This window comes from Hypoxylon fragiforme, assembly GCF_022984875.1.
Source record: "Hypoxylon fragiforme strain CBS 206.31 chromosome Unknown GGS25scaffold_7, whole genome shotgun sequence".
Taxonomy (NCBI): Eukaryota; Fungi; Ascomycota; class Sordariomycetes; order Xylariales; family Hypoxylaceae; genus Hypoxylon; species Hypoxylon fragiforme.
In genome coordinates, this window is record NW_026054762.1 from 1,616,396 (window position 1) to 1,633,384 (window position 16,989).

Here is a 16,989-nt window from a genome sequence, read left to right on the forward strand (position 1 = left end):
CCTAAAGTAGCCATGGATCATCATGTGAGCCGTGCGTCACCGAATAACTATCGTTCACAACTACATAACTATGTGAATTTGTACATAGTTATGTACTTATGCCATATTACCTAGTACACTATTACTGTATATATACTGGGTACCTACTATGTAAGCATTATACCTACATGTACTTTATGTAAGGCGACCATGGATAATTGACCTCCACGGTTGCCTTAGTGGACAAGATCCAATCACGAACCAACTTTACTTCTTTCTTTTCCTTTTTTTCTTCTTCTCCCACCTCTTTTGGTCTCTGTAAATGCCGGGGTCGTGTGCAAATAAGACGATAAATGACGATAAATGGTATTGTAACGCAATCACTCACTTGGCTTTCGGATACATGGACTTACATTTCGAGGCACCCACCGTCCTCTTGTACCACTTAATATTTTCAATGCTGACCGAAAAGAGCCGCAAGATCGACATCTGGATGATTCACACGTGTTGGGTCCCCCAAGACTGGCCAAGGGGTTACTGATTGCCTGCGAAAATTCTTCACTTTCGCACCACCAGGGTACTGAGATCATCCCCGTTGGACTTATTGTCCGGAAGTGTTTTCCAATGTCCATGAGAACATTATGTAGATGAGCTATTATGGAGTTCATACAGACAGCGCTGGAGACATTCATGGATGTGTGTACTACTAGTAGTACCTAGGTAGGCTTATTTATGGCACTCGCATCTCAGACCGGTCAATAACCTTATCTAATGTAAAGGCTTGGCCGGGTGCAATGTTGTGTCAGATTTTAATATCAATACAATACACCTGTACACATGTACTTGACTAGAATTGATGTAGTCATCATTCTAGATTCCAGAAGGGCCAGAACACTTACATACCTAGGTACCTTAGGTAGGTACACACGCTGTAACTAGGCGCAGCTCACAGTCTAAAGAGCTGAGCCACTATTGTGCATCTGCGGGTGTCTTCTAAGGTTGAAGACCTGCCCTATCTACCCACAGATGTGTTATCTGCAGGATGGTCTCTTCACTCGCTAATGGCGCCTATGTTACGCGCGCAATGGGTCACACACGCCTAACTCAAACATCGTGGCCACGGCTGATCTTGACCTACCTAGGGTACTGTGAAGGCTCATTTACATGTTGTTATACGCATACATATTATGGCAATGTGGATCTATTCTCTGAAAGTCTTCATTTTTCGAGAGGTGTGAGTCCGAGAGTTGTAGTAGGGAGGTTTAGCGCCGGCCCCTGGATCAATTGCTAGGTAAATCGAGATAAAATGTTACGCCGTGTTCCTTGTTATCCGTCTATACCAGAGAGTAGTTATGCGTAAGTAAGTTGTCAAGTTTTATTAGTTTGGGTTGCCTCTCCTATTTCCCGGTCGATCATTTTAAAACACAAGGGGAAACACGTGAATATGCCGTTATACCAGCACCAACAACAACAAGGGTTTGGTATATGTTGGCACTATGAAATGCATACCTACCTTTACGTATCTACCTGACTAAATACTAGATAGGTTAGCAGATACGTGTGTATTGCTCCTAACATCGCACCAACTATCTTTCCCTGGGTATATACCCATAGCGAAATATAGGGCAGCACCATTTCTACCGGAACTGTGTCCCTTCGAAGAGCATATCATAATGCCTTTTCATCATTACAATACATGGGGAGTCGCTGTGAGAGTATATGGCTCCTAAATAGTGCCTAATACGTAGTTAAACGCCAGAGAAAAACCATGACCTAACACAACTACCTAGGTACTAAGTAGGTGAGTAGCGAGGTTGGTCAATCTTTTCCCCTCCCCCCTTTTCGAAATTTTTTTTTTCAGAAGCCATCCCTGTACGGACATGCTGTGCCCATGGCCTGATTATATGGCTCTGTTGCCGTTTACTAAACTGTACCTCGCAAAGAACAAAGATGCTAGCTCGTCGGGGTCAGGCCAGCCTAGAGCATCCTCACACCACCACGGGACACCATGTGCAAGGGGTAATGAAGACTGGAGGTCACTTATGGGGTTATCACAGAGAATCTAGCCGTTCATGTCAACCGTCCGGCGTTTATCTGTACAAGAAACAACCGCCCACGAATCCTCGAGCCAGATATCGGCGTTGTCTGGGCCCTACGAAACAGCGTAGATGCATTGCACAAGGTCCCATTTGTTCGGAGTACCCAACTATACTAGGTAGACTAGGACTCTGTCCGACGGCGGTTCTGTGATTCCAAGGTTGTGATCCTTCCCACAGATTGCTACCTACGTGTTCTTAGCTTAAAAAGGGTTCAGTTATTACTTAACGACAAAGATGAAGTATGGGATGGCAAGGATCCTTTTTCTTTTCAACAAGTAAAATGGATAGGCATGGTGTTTCGTAGATTATGCTGTCGATTGTTAACGTTCCAGTCATTACCCGACCCCCCTGAATCTTAAATTAGGTAGGTAGACTGCTGAAGATCATATCGACTGAGAACATCGACTGACTGTATCCTAAAATGGAGGGATCTTCTCGGCCTGCTTGACTAGCAGGTATAGTGAATCAAAAACATATACGGAAAAGTCTGACTATACTAGGTAGGTATGGTATCGTTCCTTGGTTTATACCGATTTTCTACGAAATTGCTCTTGCGTTTCATCTTCAGGGGGGTGGAACTAGTAGAGAACTCTACAATCTCGCTAATGCCAGAATATCCTATCACGCATGTACGTTTCATTTTTCGAAATTAGTACCTCATACACGTTCTTCAGCGCTTGCTTGTAGGTCCAATGTGCATATTGGGGGCTAGATAGAACATAGACAGCTTACATCTATACCTTCTAGGTAGGTATATTGTAGATGTGTCCTCTAGGTTCCGCCTCGTGACACAAGGAAAAAGAATTCAAAAACAACAGCAATCATTTCGAACGAGCTACTTCTGACTAGATCTACACAATAATAGCGAGTAAATCGATTAATACTATTCCTTCCTTTACCACACCCGGACAGTTGAGCACGAAACCCCTTTCTATTGCTTCTTCAAATAGACGCGTACACTATAACTATCCTCACTGTCACGAGGCAGGACCTAGGTTGGAAGACGCAGAACAATATTGTTGTTGCGCGGGGATCTCTAACATCTCCCGGAGACTACCTATGGAAGCTACATGTACACGTAAGTCGTCTTTGTTCCATGTGAACTCCCATGTGCTCCTAGGTAAATAGACTCTTAACATTCACACTTTCATTAACTGTCTAGCAGTAGAATCTAGATGCCCTACAATCCTTTATGATCGATCGTAAACACAAACCCCCTACGCCCAGTTTCTAATCAGAAATCCCCAGATGTCGACAACTATATATCATACGTACTACGCGAACGCAGATACGGACTCCTCGAGGCTCGAACCCCCCATTTCTTCCGTAGGATGCTTCACTTATGGTAGAGCGGAAGTTAGAGCTCGATCAACCATGTAATCTTTACCAAGTACAAACCTACCTACCTATCAGTCGAAGGTGGTTACTATCAAGGTCACCTATGATCTAGGGTGCCTAGGTTACTATGTACGTACAGTTTAGACAAGTCACTCACCAGACTACTAGGTACCTAATCTACGTCCCTCCATTCCTAAAAAAATAGTTATCCAAACACAAATAATATGAGTATACCTACCCGCTACCTAGCTAAAGAAAGTTAGTATTTGTTCTTAGTGGCTTATATCTTACTTGATTGGGGACTCAGATACGAAGTAAAGGAAGATAATACGTCAGCATTCTTGCCCTTCAATCTGCGTACCCACGCGATGGACTCTATTTGCTCACGCATCAATACACACATCCAAGATCATAAATATATTCATACGAGATAATTTCGTTAATAGTTACGGACTCATTGAAACACCCTTCTATGAGGCCAAGGGCGGAAAAGGATACCGAGGTATTAGCATAGGAGATACCTGGGCCGGTAGTTCATGGTTGAGTATCAAAATACACTTCATCAGTACCTCCATAGCCATACATCGAGATAGTTTCTTGATGCGTAACATGTATAGCTGCTACTAGATCCTTGCAAGAAGAAATGGGCCGCTTAGCTCAGGGGTATTATATTCCATCCAACTCCCGTCCACTCCAAAATAAACCAAGTTATCATCCAGTACTTCACAAGTTGATGAGACTCATAGATGTACAATATCATTCAACGTCACATGGCATTCGTAGCATTAGTAGCAATCATCACATAACCTATGATCGCAAGGATAATTGGTACACTGCCTGCTTGTCACAGGCATAGTCTCGCGGCATTGACACTTCACAGATTAGTAACTTCGCCTCTAGCAAGGAAAGGAATCGCTTACGCAATGAGACCTAGGCATCTCCACTATCGTCTCGACACGCTTTGGGGTGAATTCATCGGATCTGTCATCCCTCTTCCGCTTGGCTTTAGCGTGCTGTTTCGTGAGTCCCACATGGTCATGGATATTAGAGCTGGTGACTGATGGAGCCAGCGTCACCGAAGTAGCGCAGGAGTCTTCAGAGTCATTATTAAGCGACTCGGCCTCAATACAGAGTGGGTATTCGTTCTTCCAGTCGGTAATTTCTTTTTGGGCTTGATCATTTCGGCCGTGGAAATGGTCGTCAATGTGGTTGAATCGCTCAGTCACGGCGTGTGAGCCCTCTTTCTTGATTTCGATGATCTTTTGGCAGAATCCGCACCAGAAACGAACCTCATAATTTCTTCCTACGCGACATATTTCTAACTTGTCGTCTATGACTGCCTGGTCCTTGATATCATGGCAAATAGCAAGATGTTGTTTAAATAGCTCTCGCCGGGGGAAGAACTTCGCGCAGTCCTCTGAGGCTGTATCCGCTTGCTTCTGATCGCATCTCCAAAGCTCTGACAGAAGATGCTGGCTGTTTTCATGACGCTTCCAATCATTTTTACTGCCGAACTTTTTGGCACAACCTAGGAATGTGCAAGCGTATGGCTTCGAATGCCGTTTCTGGTGCTTTCTATTTGGACATTAGCTTAATACACGAATAAATATCATACACAGCCATGCTGTAGATTATAACAAAAATAACAAAAAAGGGAGAGGGAGAAAGGAAAGTGACCAGAGCTATTGATGAGTCCACTAACCTTAGTTCGCACAGTCGATTAAACCTTTTGGGACACTCTGAGCATGTGTGAGTCTGCTCAGAAGCATTGCTGGCAACTGAATCTTTCTTTGTATTCTCTGGTTCAGGTAGCGCTTCCTTCTTGTATCCGAATTCCTGGAGCACACCTTGACCATGAAGAGTCTCGAGCAAATGCTGTATCGTATCGCGGTTCCTCAAGTCTACTGTCATGGGCGAGAAACCTTCTATATCAAGGCCCCTAGGTTGAGGCGGCGCAAAATCTTTCTCGCTGGGTTCAGCTAGCCCTTCTAAGTGTCTGTTCGGCTGGTTTTCAAGTAAAGAAACTCCGGGATGGTCTCGAGGCTCACTAAGCCTATCATGCTTGTCATAATTCGAAAGCTCCATGCCATTACCAATGGTTGCACTCGACTTCTGAGAAAGAAGGCCGACATCTATATCATGTAAATGCTGCGACCCTACGAGACCAATTTCTTCTGGGGTTGGTCTAGTTGGACTTGTTTGTTTGTCAGGCAACAAGCTGCCACTGTGTGGGCGTGTCTCATGTGTAGCAGCATCGTTGGGTAAGTACAAGTGACGCAAATCATGAGATTTGTCCACTAACTGACAAGTGCTTCTCGCTCCGACTTGGCTTGGTCCCTCGATTGGGCTTGGTTTAGAGGACAAATCAATAACGGGACTCCGGGGTAACGGCCAGCTTTCTGAAGCGCAGCTGGTGTTGTTTGTGAGGAGAGCATTGAATTGGCCGAATTCAGCGGTTGTGCTTTCAGGGGTTGGGTCGGAATTTTCCTTAGACGGATGGATTGGACTGGCAAAGAATTAGAGACCGCTTCCTAAGTACATTCGTCAATTGCATACTCAAATTTGTATTTTTCCAGATCATCGTCTGCTGTTATCTCTTCTAGATGGACGCGCTTCATGTGAGCACGAAAGTTATCCGCTCGAGGCCATATCTTGTCTTTGCTTTTGCAGGCGCCGAAAGGACATATGAAACGGCTACCAGCTGCATACTCGCGTGGGTGTAGGCTTCTTTTGTGTCTAGAAAGATCATTCGGCGTACTGAAACCCTCACGGCGAGTACAGTCTTTTACATCGCACTTGAAGGGCTTTTCATGCCTCTGCCTATGTTTCCTAATAATGGGATGTTTCAGTAATGTTCCTTTAAGGGAGCTATCAAGTTAAAAAGAGCTTACTTGAGTTCGGACTTTGTCTTTAGTATCTTGTCACATAATTCACACATGTGACCTCCATCGAAATTGATTTGGTGGTCAATGACTGATGACGACGACGAAGGGGGTGCTACTGATTGAGGCCATGGAGTTCCTAGGGCCACTCCGCTCTTGGACACTAAATCCGGGCCGAAAGAATGGAATTTCAAATAATCTATGTGTCCAATCAAGCTTTGGGTCTCTGGGTTCCGATCAAGTGACTCGTCACAGACTGAGCCATTGCCAACGCTGTGCTTGGCTCCATAGCTTCCACCATATCCAGAATCAGAAGGTATTGCTCCTGTCGGAACTGTATCACATTCGGATGGCACTATATTCTCCTGGAAATACGGAAGCGAATTGCCTCGTAAATTGCCCAGAATCAACTGGGCCCTAAGGTTGGTCTGAGAAGAACCTAGACCGGCAGGTGTCCAAGGTCCATCATTCCTGAGGTACCATGAAGCTATGCGGTTTTGGAGCCGTCCAGTTTTGAAAGAATCGGTATGCTGCCTAGGGAATGGTGGGGTCAATTCTATATTGTCCAACGCGGCAAGATCTTGGTGATGGCCAAAATTGGGTATCGTTGTCTTAGAGGGTCGCGATTGTCCTTCTACTGTGACATCAGAAGACCTGGAGGAGGTCAGGGGTAATTGATCGGCCATCTTCAAGGCCGATTAAGAAATTATTGGAGTATCCGCCGTCTTCTACTGTGAATACGACATACGAAAAGAAAAGACAATGGGGAAATGAGGTGACAAGGCTCCCGCTGGCACCCGCTCGTATAGTCTCTCTACGTGAGCGGCATATACCACTTTGACGAAGGAAGCTCTTCAGCGCAAGAGAGAATTGCGCAGCACTCTGGCAAGCTTCAGTGGGTTAGTATGTGATGATAACGAAAGGCTATGCTCTCCGTGTCTTCATTGCGTGTGTAAACTCTCTCCAGAAGTGTAAGAAACAGGCTTCACTTTGCTCGGCTTTGAGTAACGCTATTCAATAGCGCAAGTATGGATGACATTGAGCAACCGAGGGGTTTCATGACAGTGAAAGGACCAACTAACAAGTAGAACAATAAATATATATTAGACTTGCCTCAACAAGTGTCCAAGTTGTCTCCTATGCAAGTTTCCAAGTAGAATATCTACTATGTATTGACTTTACTACCCAGTACCTAGTAGATCGGCAGCGGACGTGAAAATCGTCGAGCCGCGCCCGGCTTCACAGGTCAAGCACCAAGCAAGGCGCAGGAGGTTTAAATTTGGGGCTGGAATAAATAATTGAATTAAAGATAAAGAAGATAGCTACACTAGAGCCAACATTTGATTCGAAGGACCCTGGAGTCGAAGAACATTGAAAGGGGAGTTGGAGGGACGTTTAGAGAGAGAAAGATTGGAACATTGAAGGGAGACCATGTGAGCAGGAACATTCTTTGAACATTGAAGGCAGCCACCTGGGCATTAGCGATAAAACGTTACCTAGTACAATTTGCAAGTACGTACATAACTAGGAATTAGGTACTATTAGGTACTATTAGGTACCTACCCAGCTGTGTATGATGCGAAATTGAACAAAAGTGAGGCGGACAAGTGCACAATCGCATTATTCAATTGTAAAGACGGTTACATCAAGCGTCTCGGTAAAACGGAATAGTAATAGGGCAATACTTAGGCGATTGACCATTAAGCCTATCATAGTTAATACGCTAGACAATTTAAAGTATTATTCTACCAAGATTCAATACGTGCGTGCACTGCCACAGTTCTGTCTTACCATGATGTAGCTCGTCATTTTCGGTGTGAGGACTCAGTGAGGAGTTCAAGGACTGCAATGCTATGTATGTACATAACATTGAACATGAATGTACTGCCTATCTACATATTACATGTAGATAGGTACCTTTTAACTTCAACATTGAAATCAATACTAGGTATGCACATGGCAGCTTTAAAACCCGTGTGGCACATGCCAACTGTCTATTACTACATCAACATATGCTAGGTAGGTAGTACAGAAGGCATGTATGTAGGTATTGTACATATAGGTAGCACCATGTCGATCTCATAAGGAACCTGAAGCAACATCATCATTGAACACTAAACTTCATTTGATATTCTTCATAATACTTATACATATAAACCACCATTCATCTCGTTTCCAATGCGTTACCATTATTATCTCCCATTTCCCATTCCCTATCTTCTAACCAAAATTCTATAACAATTCCGTAAAAATGGACTATTGTCATTGACATCCTAATTACCCAGTGGTCAAATTACCAACGCCCCCCCTGAGCATACCTACTAATATAATAGTACCTATTTCTATCCCTACTACATACAATGCACCTAGCATGCACAGCTTGAGGTTCAATGTTTCTATATAACTAAACATCAACTTGTGAACGTTGACCAGAACTCGAATCTCTATTGCGTACCTAGGCTACCTAGGCAAATAGTGTTCTTCCCCTCACAACACACTCTCTATGCGCCATGGGCTACCTGGGACCTAGTAGCCTAACCTAGATTGGTGTGCCCTTTTCAACAGCCTGTTATCAAGCAGACTATATACCTACACATGTAAGTAGATAACCTACTGTATATATGTAGGTAGCAACTACTGGGTTCTAGGTTTGTTAAAACTCGCCCATTGCCATCAATGAATGCGCAGGCGAGTGAGGTTTCCACCATCTACCTAGCTCAAAACGGGTCGTCGTCTGTGGTCTAAGACTTGCAGTGCACATATCCGCTCGAATCATCTTTTGACCGTTTGCTAGCGTGTTGCTAAATAACATTACCTAGTGACAAACGTCTCATCGATCAGGACTAATCAAAGGCAGGAGTTATTCCCCTTTTCAACCGGCGGTACCGTTAGGTACTAAGGTATCGTACAAAGACGTTTTGCCTCTTATAGAAACCCGGGTCGTTGCAGCAACGACTACCTGGTTAGAGAAGCCACATACATATAGTCCATGGATGTTTTGTATCACCAGTCTTTCAATTGTCCGATGTAGCTTTGATGCAAGTGCTACATGTGTATTAGCAGTTCTGTGGCACCTCGAAAAAAGCCACTGGCACAGAACGTCAAACGCTCCCGAGATCACAATGCCAGTAACAGTGCGTCATTGTCCCTCTCACTCTCCTTCCATGTTGTCCAGTGTGTAAGATGTCCTCTCAAGGATGCATACTTACGGTAGATTAGATGCCAAGAGGCGATGCATTGTTTGCTACACGTTGCAAAGAGTATAAATCAAGCCCCTGTACTCGGGCCGCGCCGTAGGAGCCACTGCTAGCGCGGAGGAGGCGCTTCGAGGCTCTACTACATACATATATAGCGTGGTAGCACCAGGTACCCGGGTCAATCTGCCCCGGCTCTGTTGCAGCCGCTACGTCTCGTTAGGCTGCATGGTCTGTCAAATTATTAATCATGCTGGCGGGTGCAGACGTAATCGAAGCTCAACACTAGGATGAACGGTTAGGTGAGTCTCCGTCCCTGATGAGTCTTATGCTCGCGAATCTTTAGTAGTGACGGGCGATAAACTCCAATGGGATACATTCTGGTTCTGCTGGGTGGGCGGGTATGTAGGTATGTAGGTATGTAGGTATCTGGAATGCCTTGCTGTGCCTCAACCTGTACATATATGTATGTTTTACAGATGTTGCCAACGATACTTCCTCGTTACATAGCGTTGAGCAACTATGAGGCTCTGGTATGGTCACAATCTTTTTCTTCTTAAACAAGTGCGCAGTACTACGCAATCTCGCTTCAAATATGATGATCGTACAGCGAGGGGAAATATGACAGATCAGCAAGGCCGGACCTCGATAGCGAATAACAGCAAGATCTATATGGATAATACATGACGGCTAATGCGAGTTTCCTCCTTGTAGAGGCAAGCTGCGTGAAATTTGTCAGTTTAGACTTCATCGTCATATTCGAGAAGGAAATTCTTCCAGATCTTAGGACGATGTGTTTGCCCCCCCTCGTTGGGTCACCAATGGTTAAGCAGATGTTGAGATAGAGCAAACATTGCTTTTTATAAAGGATGGAAGTCATCTCCTGAATATGTGATATTTACATATTGCTCAACTTTTATCAACCTTGGAACTTATGATACCAGATACGTCGTAGACAGTCTCTGAGTCTGTTGATCGAGGTATGAGTACCGCTCCCATCTTGTAAATCAGCCACCTAACAACGTGTAGCTTTACATGAACGGCCAGCATCCAAAACTAGTGCTTGTGAGTCTACGCTGTCTCAATATCCTTGAAATATCCTCGATATAAAATTTCAGAAGGGACAGGGCAACCAAACTCATAAGTCTCCCTCAGATAGTGACGATGTGCGATTACGACGAGTTTCTTTTTGAATGTCGTCACTCTGTGTGCCGTTTAAAGTCTTACTGTCATTTCGCACGGAACGACCCTAATCACCAATGTCTTGGGGTCAAGAAGCTCCGGAACTCCTGGCTTCAGGCGGGAGAACTTTGCGATAAATGCACCGAAAAGGGATTTCGCTTCGTGAATGGAAACATATGGGCCCCTTCTCAGCGAGGACGATGAATTCCAAGAAAGAAAAAATGGCGAGAATACCCCGAGTTACGCATGATGCAGGGTTCATTTACGTTATATGTCGAGAAACGTTCAGACATCTATTCAAGGACCGTACAGCCGACCACAACAGTCTAGAGGGCTTGCGTGAGCTGTTCGAACACAGCCATAGGATATGTCATTATCGTGGCTCGAGTCAAGGATACAGTGAGTTAGTTAGGAGTCTTGTAGGTTGCTCGCCAACTGTTACGAAGTCAGGCGAGGTGTTTCGAAGTGGAGGACAAATATGCAAAGACAACTGTCTGTGAGACATATCTATGCCATTGACAATCTTGTCTTTTGTTGTCCGCTCTACTTCCTGTAACTATACTCCAAAGTTTAATATGTATTATGTATTCTCTCAACATCTGGGAGTGCTTGTCTTACAGAGACCGATGTTGAAAACCCAACTCATTTTCGCTCACAAGTCTTGGTACTCTTCTGTAGTAGAAATTACAAGATGCTGTGCCATATAGCAAATATCTTGATGCGTAGCAGGCTAGCCGTCGACATATTTGGCTATAAACGACCTCTAGATATGTATAATGCCTAGCCTACGATATTCTAATCCATATGGTTTCGATATAAGGAGTTCGTCAGTTGAACACCACAATAATACTCACGTCACTTCGCTCCTATACATGTACCAGGCCGACATTTATGTAATATCGCAACTTTGCTGGACATACGCATTCATAATCGTGACTGAAATCTATTTACGTAGGTACGTAGGTACGCAGATGCGTATGCCCAATCAGATTAGTCAATGGATGCAATACATATAAGTTATTGCTGTTTCACTGCAATGCTGCAGGCAACCTAGACACTAGTAACCTGCGTGAGCTGTAGTGGAAAGCAGGTTCGGGTTGGACTCACCAGGTTAAACCATTTGTGTAGGACTAACCCCCACAGATCTGAATACTCCGTTGTCTTGGCCACATAAAAGCCTTAAAATACTAGGTAGCTGTTATGCTTATAGATTTATGCGTTAAGACCGCCGTTGCCATTTGAGACACTCTCTGCCTAGTAGGTTAAGGCCCGTAGTTAGCCCATGTGAGTATTATTGTTATAGCATATTCTACATTAGTATAGGGGATCGTTGCTAAGTGAACTATCCATGCGCTTTATAAATGTAGAACAGTGCTGAGTCCACTCCTGTACCTACTAATAGTAGATAGATAGTTGTAGAATTTCGGAAGACGTGACTGTTGAGTCTCCAACGATATGTTGTGTTCACTTCCCCCCCGCGCGCAGTAATACTCTTCGTACGACAAGCAAGCCTAGATGCATAAGAATGTAAGTGAGAGTCAACAATGTTACCCTAGCCTTGAAAATAGACTCTACTCAGTACACAAGCCTTAGGATACTAGCTTACATAGAATGACTGTATGAGCTTTCATTATGTAGCTCCTTTTGTTCGGTAGGCGTAGTCCTGTGCAGTCTCTAAATGAGTGCTAAGTAGAGAACCTTGGAATTTATCTCGTTTTGAAAAATTCGTCGTTTCATAGATGCATGTGCAATATAAGTCCAGGCCATCCCATTGAAATACATTAGGCTACTCGATGCCTGAAGCTATGATTGGTATTTTGATATGATCCCCCGCTCAAGTTACTAGAGTAACATCAAACATGTAGGTTAGGTAGGTATGAAGAATACACCATCCAGGCCTGACAAATATCGGTGTCTACTCTAAGTTGGTTGCACCTTCGACGATACCGATGACATTATAACGTTTCGAAAAGAAAGTGATCCAATCGTTCAAAACTTTCTTTTTATCATCGTCCAGATCCTGCCACTCCGGCTTTACGTCTTCTGGCTTGACTGAAGACATCCCCAGTGCACGAGAGGCATCCTTCCCCGCAAAGACTGGAGCTGTTAGCAAACATGCTGGTTCTGTTTCTGGCTATAAAAGCAAGCTGTTGAGTCAAGCTGCAGTTCAACGTCGGACACAAACTTCATCCAACAACTCACTACTTAGGGAGCAAACAAGAGACGCCAACGAGCCAGATATTGTATAAGTGTTGGGAAAGGTGACGATGCGTTGTGTGGTGCTACCAGTGCTCTGATGAAGGGAAACACGACTACATACCATGATATGAGCCGCCTACTCGATATGCATTATTTGCACTGACGTCGTAGACCTTGCCCTGATAATCTAGTGTTAGAGTAGGCATGAAAGTCTGTGGATAACAAGAAGACGTGCCTTGATTGCGACGTAAGCATTTTGTCCCTCAGTGCCTGGACATGAGAGAATAATTAGCAAGAGGCGTATTGTCAGCCATGAATCTCCATGTTGCAAGAAACGATGGTGAGGGGCCGTGATATATGTGTCAAGTCGAGCGAGCATGAATGCCTGAGATCTACTTAACGTAGATCTCGAGTGACTACATGGGGATGGGGAATGAGGGATGGCATCATACCGTCTGCTTTAGCTAGCACTTCGATGGAAATAGGGTCATCCTTAGGAGGGTTCAGGGTTATAGGAACCTTGGGCTCAAACTTTCCGGCCATCGCTCTTGTGAGGTAGTGTTAAGGTAGGTGGTGTATTAAGACTCAAGACGTCGATATATTTTGGGTGGATATCGTAGGTCGGCTTTAGATACTATGTATAGGTACCCTAGATGGCTTCGAGCAGCTCTGCTTACATATATACCTGTAGGTAGGTAGGTAGATAGGTAGGTAGGTAGACAAAGAAACCGAATATTTACTAGATGTTCGTTTCAACTTGCGGCTACCGAATTACGGAAGAGTACCTTGCTGTCTCGTCATTGGCATGCTCACTTTAAATATGTCTAGTAATAAATCTGAAGTGGCCCATGCGCAAAGAAGCCGAGGTCTTTATTTAGACCTTGGTTGCACAGCTGGTTGCCAGCTGTTCTTACTCTACCTAGTACCTAACCTACATCCTTGCATGTACTTGAGGTCAGTTATGTACCTAGGTAGTTAGAGCTCAAAATTTATTACTCGAGTTCTACCGTGGACAACGTCATTGCTAATAAATAATTGCTTCACTACAAACCGATTTCAACTTGATCCCCCAGTTCTCCCCGAGCATTATTAATTTGCACGCTTTGCGGATATTGGCCACAACAGGGCGCTACACATGTAGTTGATCAAGCGCAACTTGAGCAACACGTCTTGCGATTGCTAATCATAATGTCTGCTTTGCGCATTATCGCAAAGTTGTCTTCCGGCAATGGCCACCAACATGCGCGATGCCTTCACCATATGCAGGTGTCAATGAGACGACCCGCGCGCTCTTTCTCTAATCAAATAGCGCGAACTAACCTTCCATTATCTGACCCTATTCGAATATGTAGTATTCAACAGAAGCGACATAATTCCTCTTCGCCCAAGACAAATAACCAGGAGCCGCTACCACCCTCAAAGCTGCTTTTCCGAGCCCTGAAACAAGGCATGAATTTTCGTCCTCTACTTGGAATATTTCGTGGCCAAACTCTTCGTGCTCTATTTCGACAGAGCCCAGAGGAGCTTGTAATTGCTCTTATCCTGTAAGGTGGTTCTGTTTTGACGCACAATTCCCGAACACAGGTCGCTAATCCGATGCATGTGCTTATCCAAAGGTTATTCGTTATATCTTGTACATCCCTCTATATCGTTTATGCCTATTTCAACTATTTCCAATCTCCACAATTCACTCGATTCCCGCCTCACATCGCCAAATCCCTCCGCCGTGCGATATATTACAGCAACTACGGTCCTGATCCGCAGCTAGCCCTCAAATACTACACGCTTGCCTTGGGCCAATGTAAGGAAGCCGGTCTTGACCCCTTTTCGGACGAAGTTATAGGTCTCAGGATCCAATTAGCTGCGTGGTTAGAACAAATCGGTAGTTATAAGAATTCTATCGACGTATTAGAGGCGCTTCTTAACGATTCGAAAAAATGGGTTGCGCTCATGGAGAAGAGCGCCAAAGATGGCCTTATTGATGAATCGGGAAGACTGTCTGGCGCACCAAGCCCCCAAGGCTCTGGCACAGAAGAAGAAAAGAGCGAAAGTGAACCGAAACCGGAGAATCTGTGGGGTAAGCGAACAAGAATCTTGGGAAGATCGGTCGGAATCAGTGTTAAGCTTGGAGCGCTTTATGCCGACGAGCACGTTCTTGAAGGTGACTCTGCTGGTGAACACTTGATATGGGCAGTCGAGACTGTCTTAAAAGAATTACACAGGCGTCAAGTTGAAGGTCTGAAGGAAGGCGAGGGCGATTGGATGTCCCCAGAGCAGATTGGGGGATCGCTAGAAGGTATGTCTTACTTTCAAGTGCTTGAACTGAGAGGTCGTTAACCACAAAACAGCCCTGGGACATCATTACGAGTCCAAGTCGCAATTCTATCTTGCAGCACCGCTCTTCCTTCAGGCGATCTCACTTTCGCCTCCAAATAGCTGTCATACTGCCGTACTGAGTAAGTCTCTACGCAATAACCTTGATCTGCCCTCGACGTCCTTCCCTTCCGCTCCTCCCTTCTCATAATCTTTTACAAGGGGTTTCCCTCCACTTCCTAATTAACGATATCTATAAAAGTGAACAACCTAGCGATTTCTTTGGCGCAGCAACCCGTCGATACGCCGTTAGATCCTCCCCAGATCTCTCAAGCTAACGGATCTACTGCGGCCACCCGTCCGACGCGGTCTAATCTCCTAGCCAGTGCCCGTTTATGGGCCTTGAAAGCTGAGGCAACAGCACGAAAAGTACAAGGAGAAAATAGGACTGAAGAATGCGACGAAGCTTGCGCAGTAGCACTGTGCAACCTGGGAGATATCGCAGCTATGGCTGGGGATATCGAAGAAGCACAGCGCAAATTTCAAGAGAGTTTGGCGTTGAGCAAGAACATTGCATTCGAACCCGGCACTAAACAAGCTCAGGAGGGCCTGCAACGCTTATCTAAGACGCCATCGGCTGGATCGCCATAATCAACTTACACCGTGATCGTCTTTATAAACCTCTGGCTCTATAGACAACGGGTGTTGCTACATACTTCAATCTAGGAGGTCCTGAATTAGGAACCATTTAGTAAAGGAAGCTTACAAGTGAGTGGGCATTCTGTTACTTTCCACGCTCCCAAAGTCAGCAGGGAAGCGTTCCATGTCACCAAAAAATCGCTGCACCGACAGTGTTTTGGCCTGCAAGTTAGGCTGAAATTTGGTTCATGATAGGATGTAAGGTCATCTCGTTACCAAAGTGGCCAAGGTATACGAAATAGGGAAATGTGAAAACGAGGTTAACTAGCATGATTCTCGGGCACTTTCCATAAAAGATAACTACCAGAATTATGCGGAGCTCGAGCCAGTAGTATCTCCTATTCAATTACGAAACCCTTCGGCAAGGGTGATAAAAATAAGTCAACATGAGTACATTTCTAATTCGGGGACTGCTCGCATACGCTCTACATAACGTCACCATCCATGCCCCATATTCCACACCCCACACCCGAGGCCGGTAAGGGGGGTGACGTGGTGCGGGAGCGGCATAGGATAGGATATCGAGGATCAGGACAGTGAAGTCGGCCGTCGGCCGCCGAGGCTACTGACTGCTACATACTCACATACCTGATCCTTCCGGTTTCGGCATAATGGCTAGTTCTATCTAACATGAATGCTATACAGGACTTGTATCATCCTGTATCATACCATTCTTACAGAGTGTTTAGAGTACTTGGGCATTTGCTTTGCTTCACCTACATAAATTCTAAGGTAGGTAATGCCTACTTACTAGGCACCTTAGCCGCACCTACCTAGGTAGGTAGGTTATCCGCGCTCCATTTGCTAAAGAGAGGTTCGACATGCCTTATCTAGAAGCCACCCATGTAGGTAGGTGTTTGGGGATCTTAATAGTCTGACTGGTCAAGGGGTATTTCCCCTTATATGATATCCATATTTGATAACTTTTGATCTATCCACCTCAGCCCTGTTGGGTTTAGCATCCCTTCAGTTTCTTAGGTCCCCTGTTCTAGAATCACCTCGCTTTGCACCGATCTACACTACACTCCGGTATGGTGGCGTCAACCTAGACCGTTAAGGATCCCGACTCCGCTATTAGCAATAGGGCCGCGGGGAAAGGCGGGC

At 44.9% G+C, this 16,989-nt stretch overlaps 3 protein-coding genes across 3 annotated transcripts; 1 reads left to right on the plus strand and 2 right to left on the minus strand.

Annotated features, from left to right (window-relative positions):
• Positions 1–4,177: 4,177 nt before the first annotated feature.
• GGS25DRAFT_533219 (uncharacterized protein) lies at positions 4,178–6,984 on the minus strand (the record flags this gene model as incomplete). The annotated part of the gene is made up of 4 exons (XM_049265655.1): positions 4,178–4,991; positions 5,119–5,922; positions 5,973–6,245; positions 6,308–6,984. The coding sequence occupies 4 exons, from the start codon at positions 6,982–6,984 to the stop codon at positions 4,313–4,315; spliced, it is 2,433 nt and encodes an 810-aa protein (XP_049114718.1). The 3' UTR covers positions 4,178–4,312.
• Positions 6,985–11,995: 5,011 nt separating this feature from the next.
• On the minus strand, positions 11,996–13,700 carry GGS25DRAFT_499399 (cytochrome b5; the record flags this gene model as incomplete). The annotated part of the gene is made up of 5 exons (XM_049261769.1): positions 13,326–13,700; positions 13,109–13,143; positions 12,995–13,052; positions 12,281–12,771; positions 11,996–12,185 (listed from the first exon to the last, which is right to left on the minus strand). Coding segments are annotated over exons 1-4 (361 nt in total), but the record flags the coding sequence as incomplete, so codon positions are not given.
• Positions 13,701–13,821: 121 nt separating this feature from the next.
• Positions 13,822–16,274, plus strand: GGS25DRAFT_371563 (TPR domain-containing protein). The gene is made up of 4 exons (XM_049258190.1): positions 13,822–14,417; positions 14,490–15,169; positions 15,222–15,329; positions 15,449–16,274. The coding sequence occupies exons 1-4, from the start codon at positions 14,062–14,064 to the stop codon at positions 15,835–15,837; spliced, it is 1,533 nt and encodes a 510-aa protein (XP_049114720.1). The 5' UTR covers positions 13,822–14,061; the 3' UTR covers positions 15,838–16,274.
• Positions 16,275–16,989: the final 715 nt, after the last annotated feature.

Coding starts and splice junctions, on each gene's coding strand:
- GGS25DRAFT_371563 (XM_049258190.1), top strand. CDS start 14,062: ATGTCTGCTTTGCGCATTATCGCAAAGTTGTCTTCCGGCAATGGCCAC. Junction 15,170..15,221: donor GATTGGGGGATCGCTAGAAG/GTATGTCTTACT, acceptor ACCACAAAACAG/CCCTGGGACATCATTACGAG. Junction 15,330..15,448: donor CTGTCATACTGCCGTACTGA/GTAAGTCTCTAC, acceptor TATCTATAAAAG/TGAACAACCTAGCGATTTCT.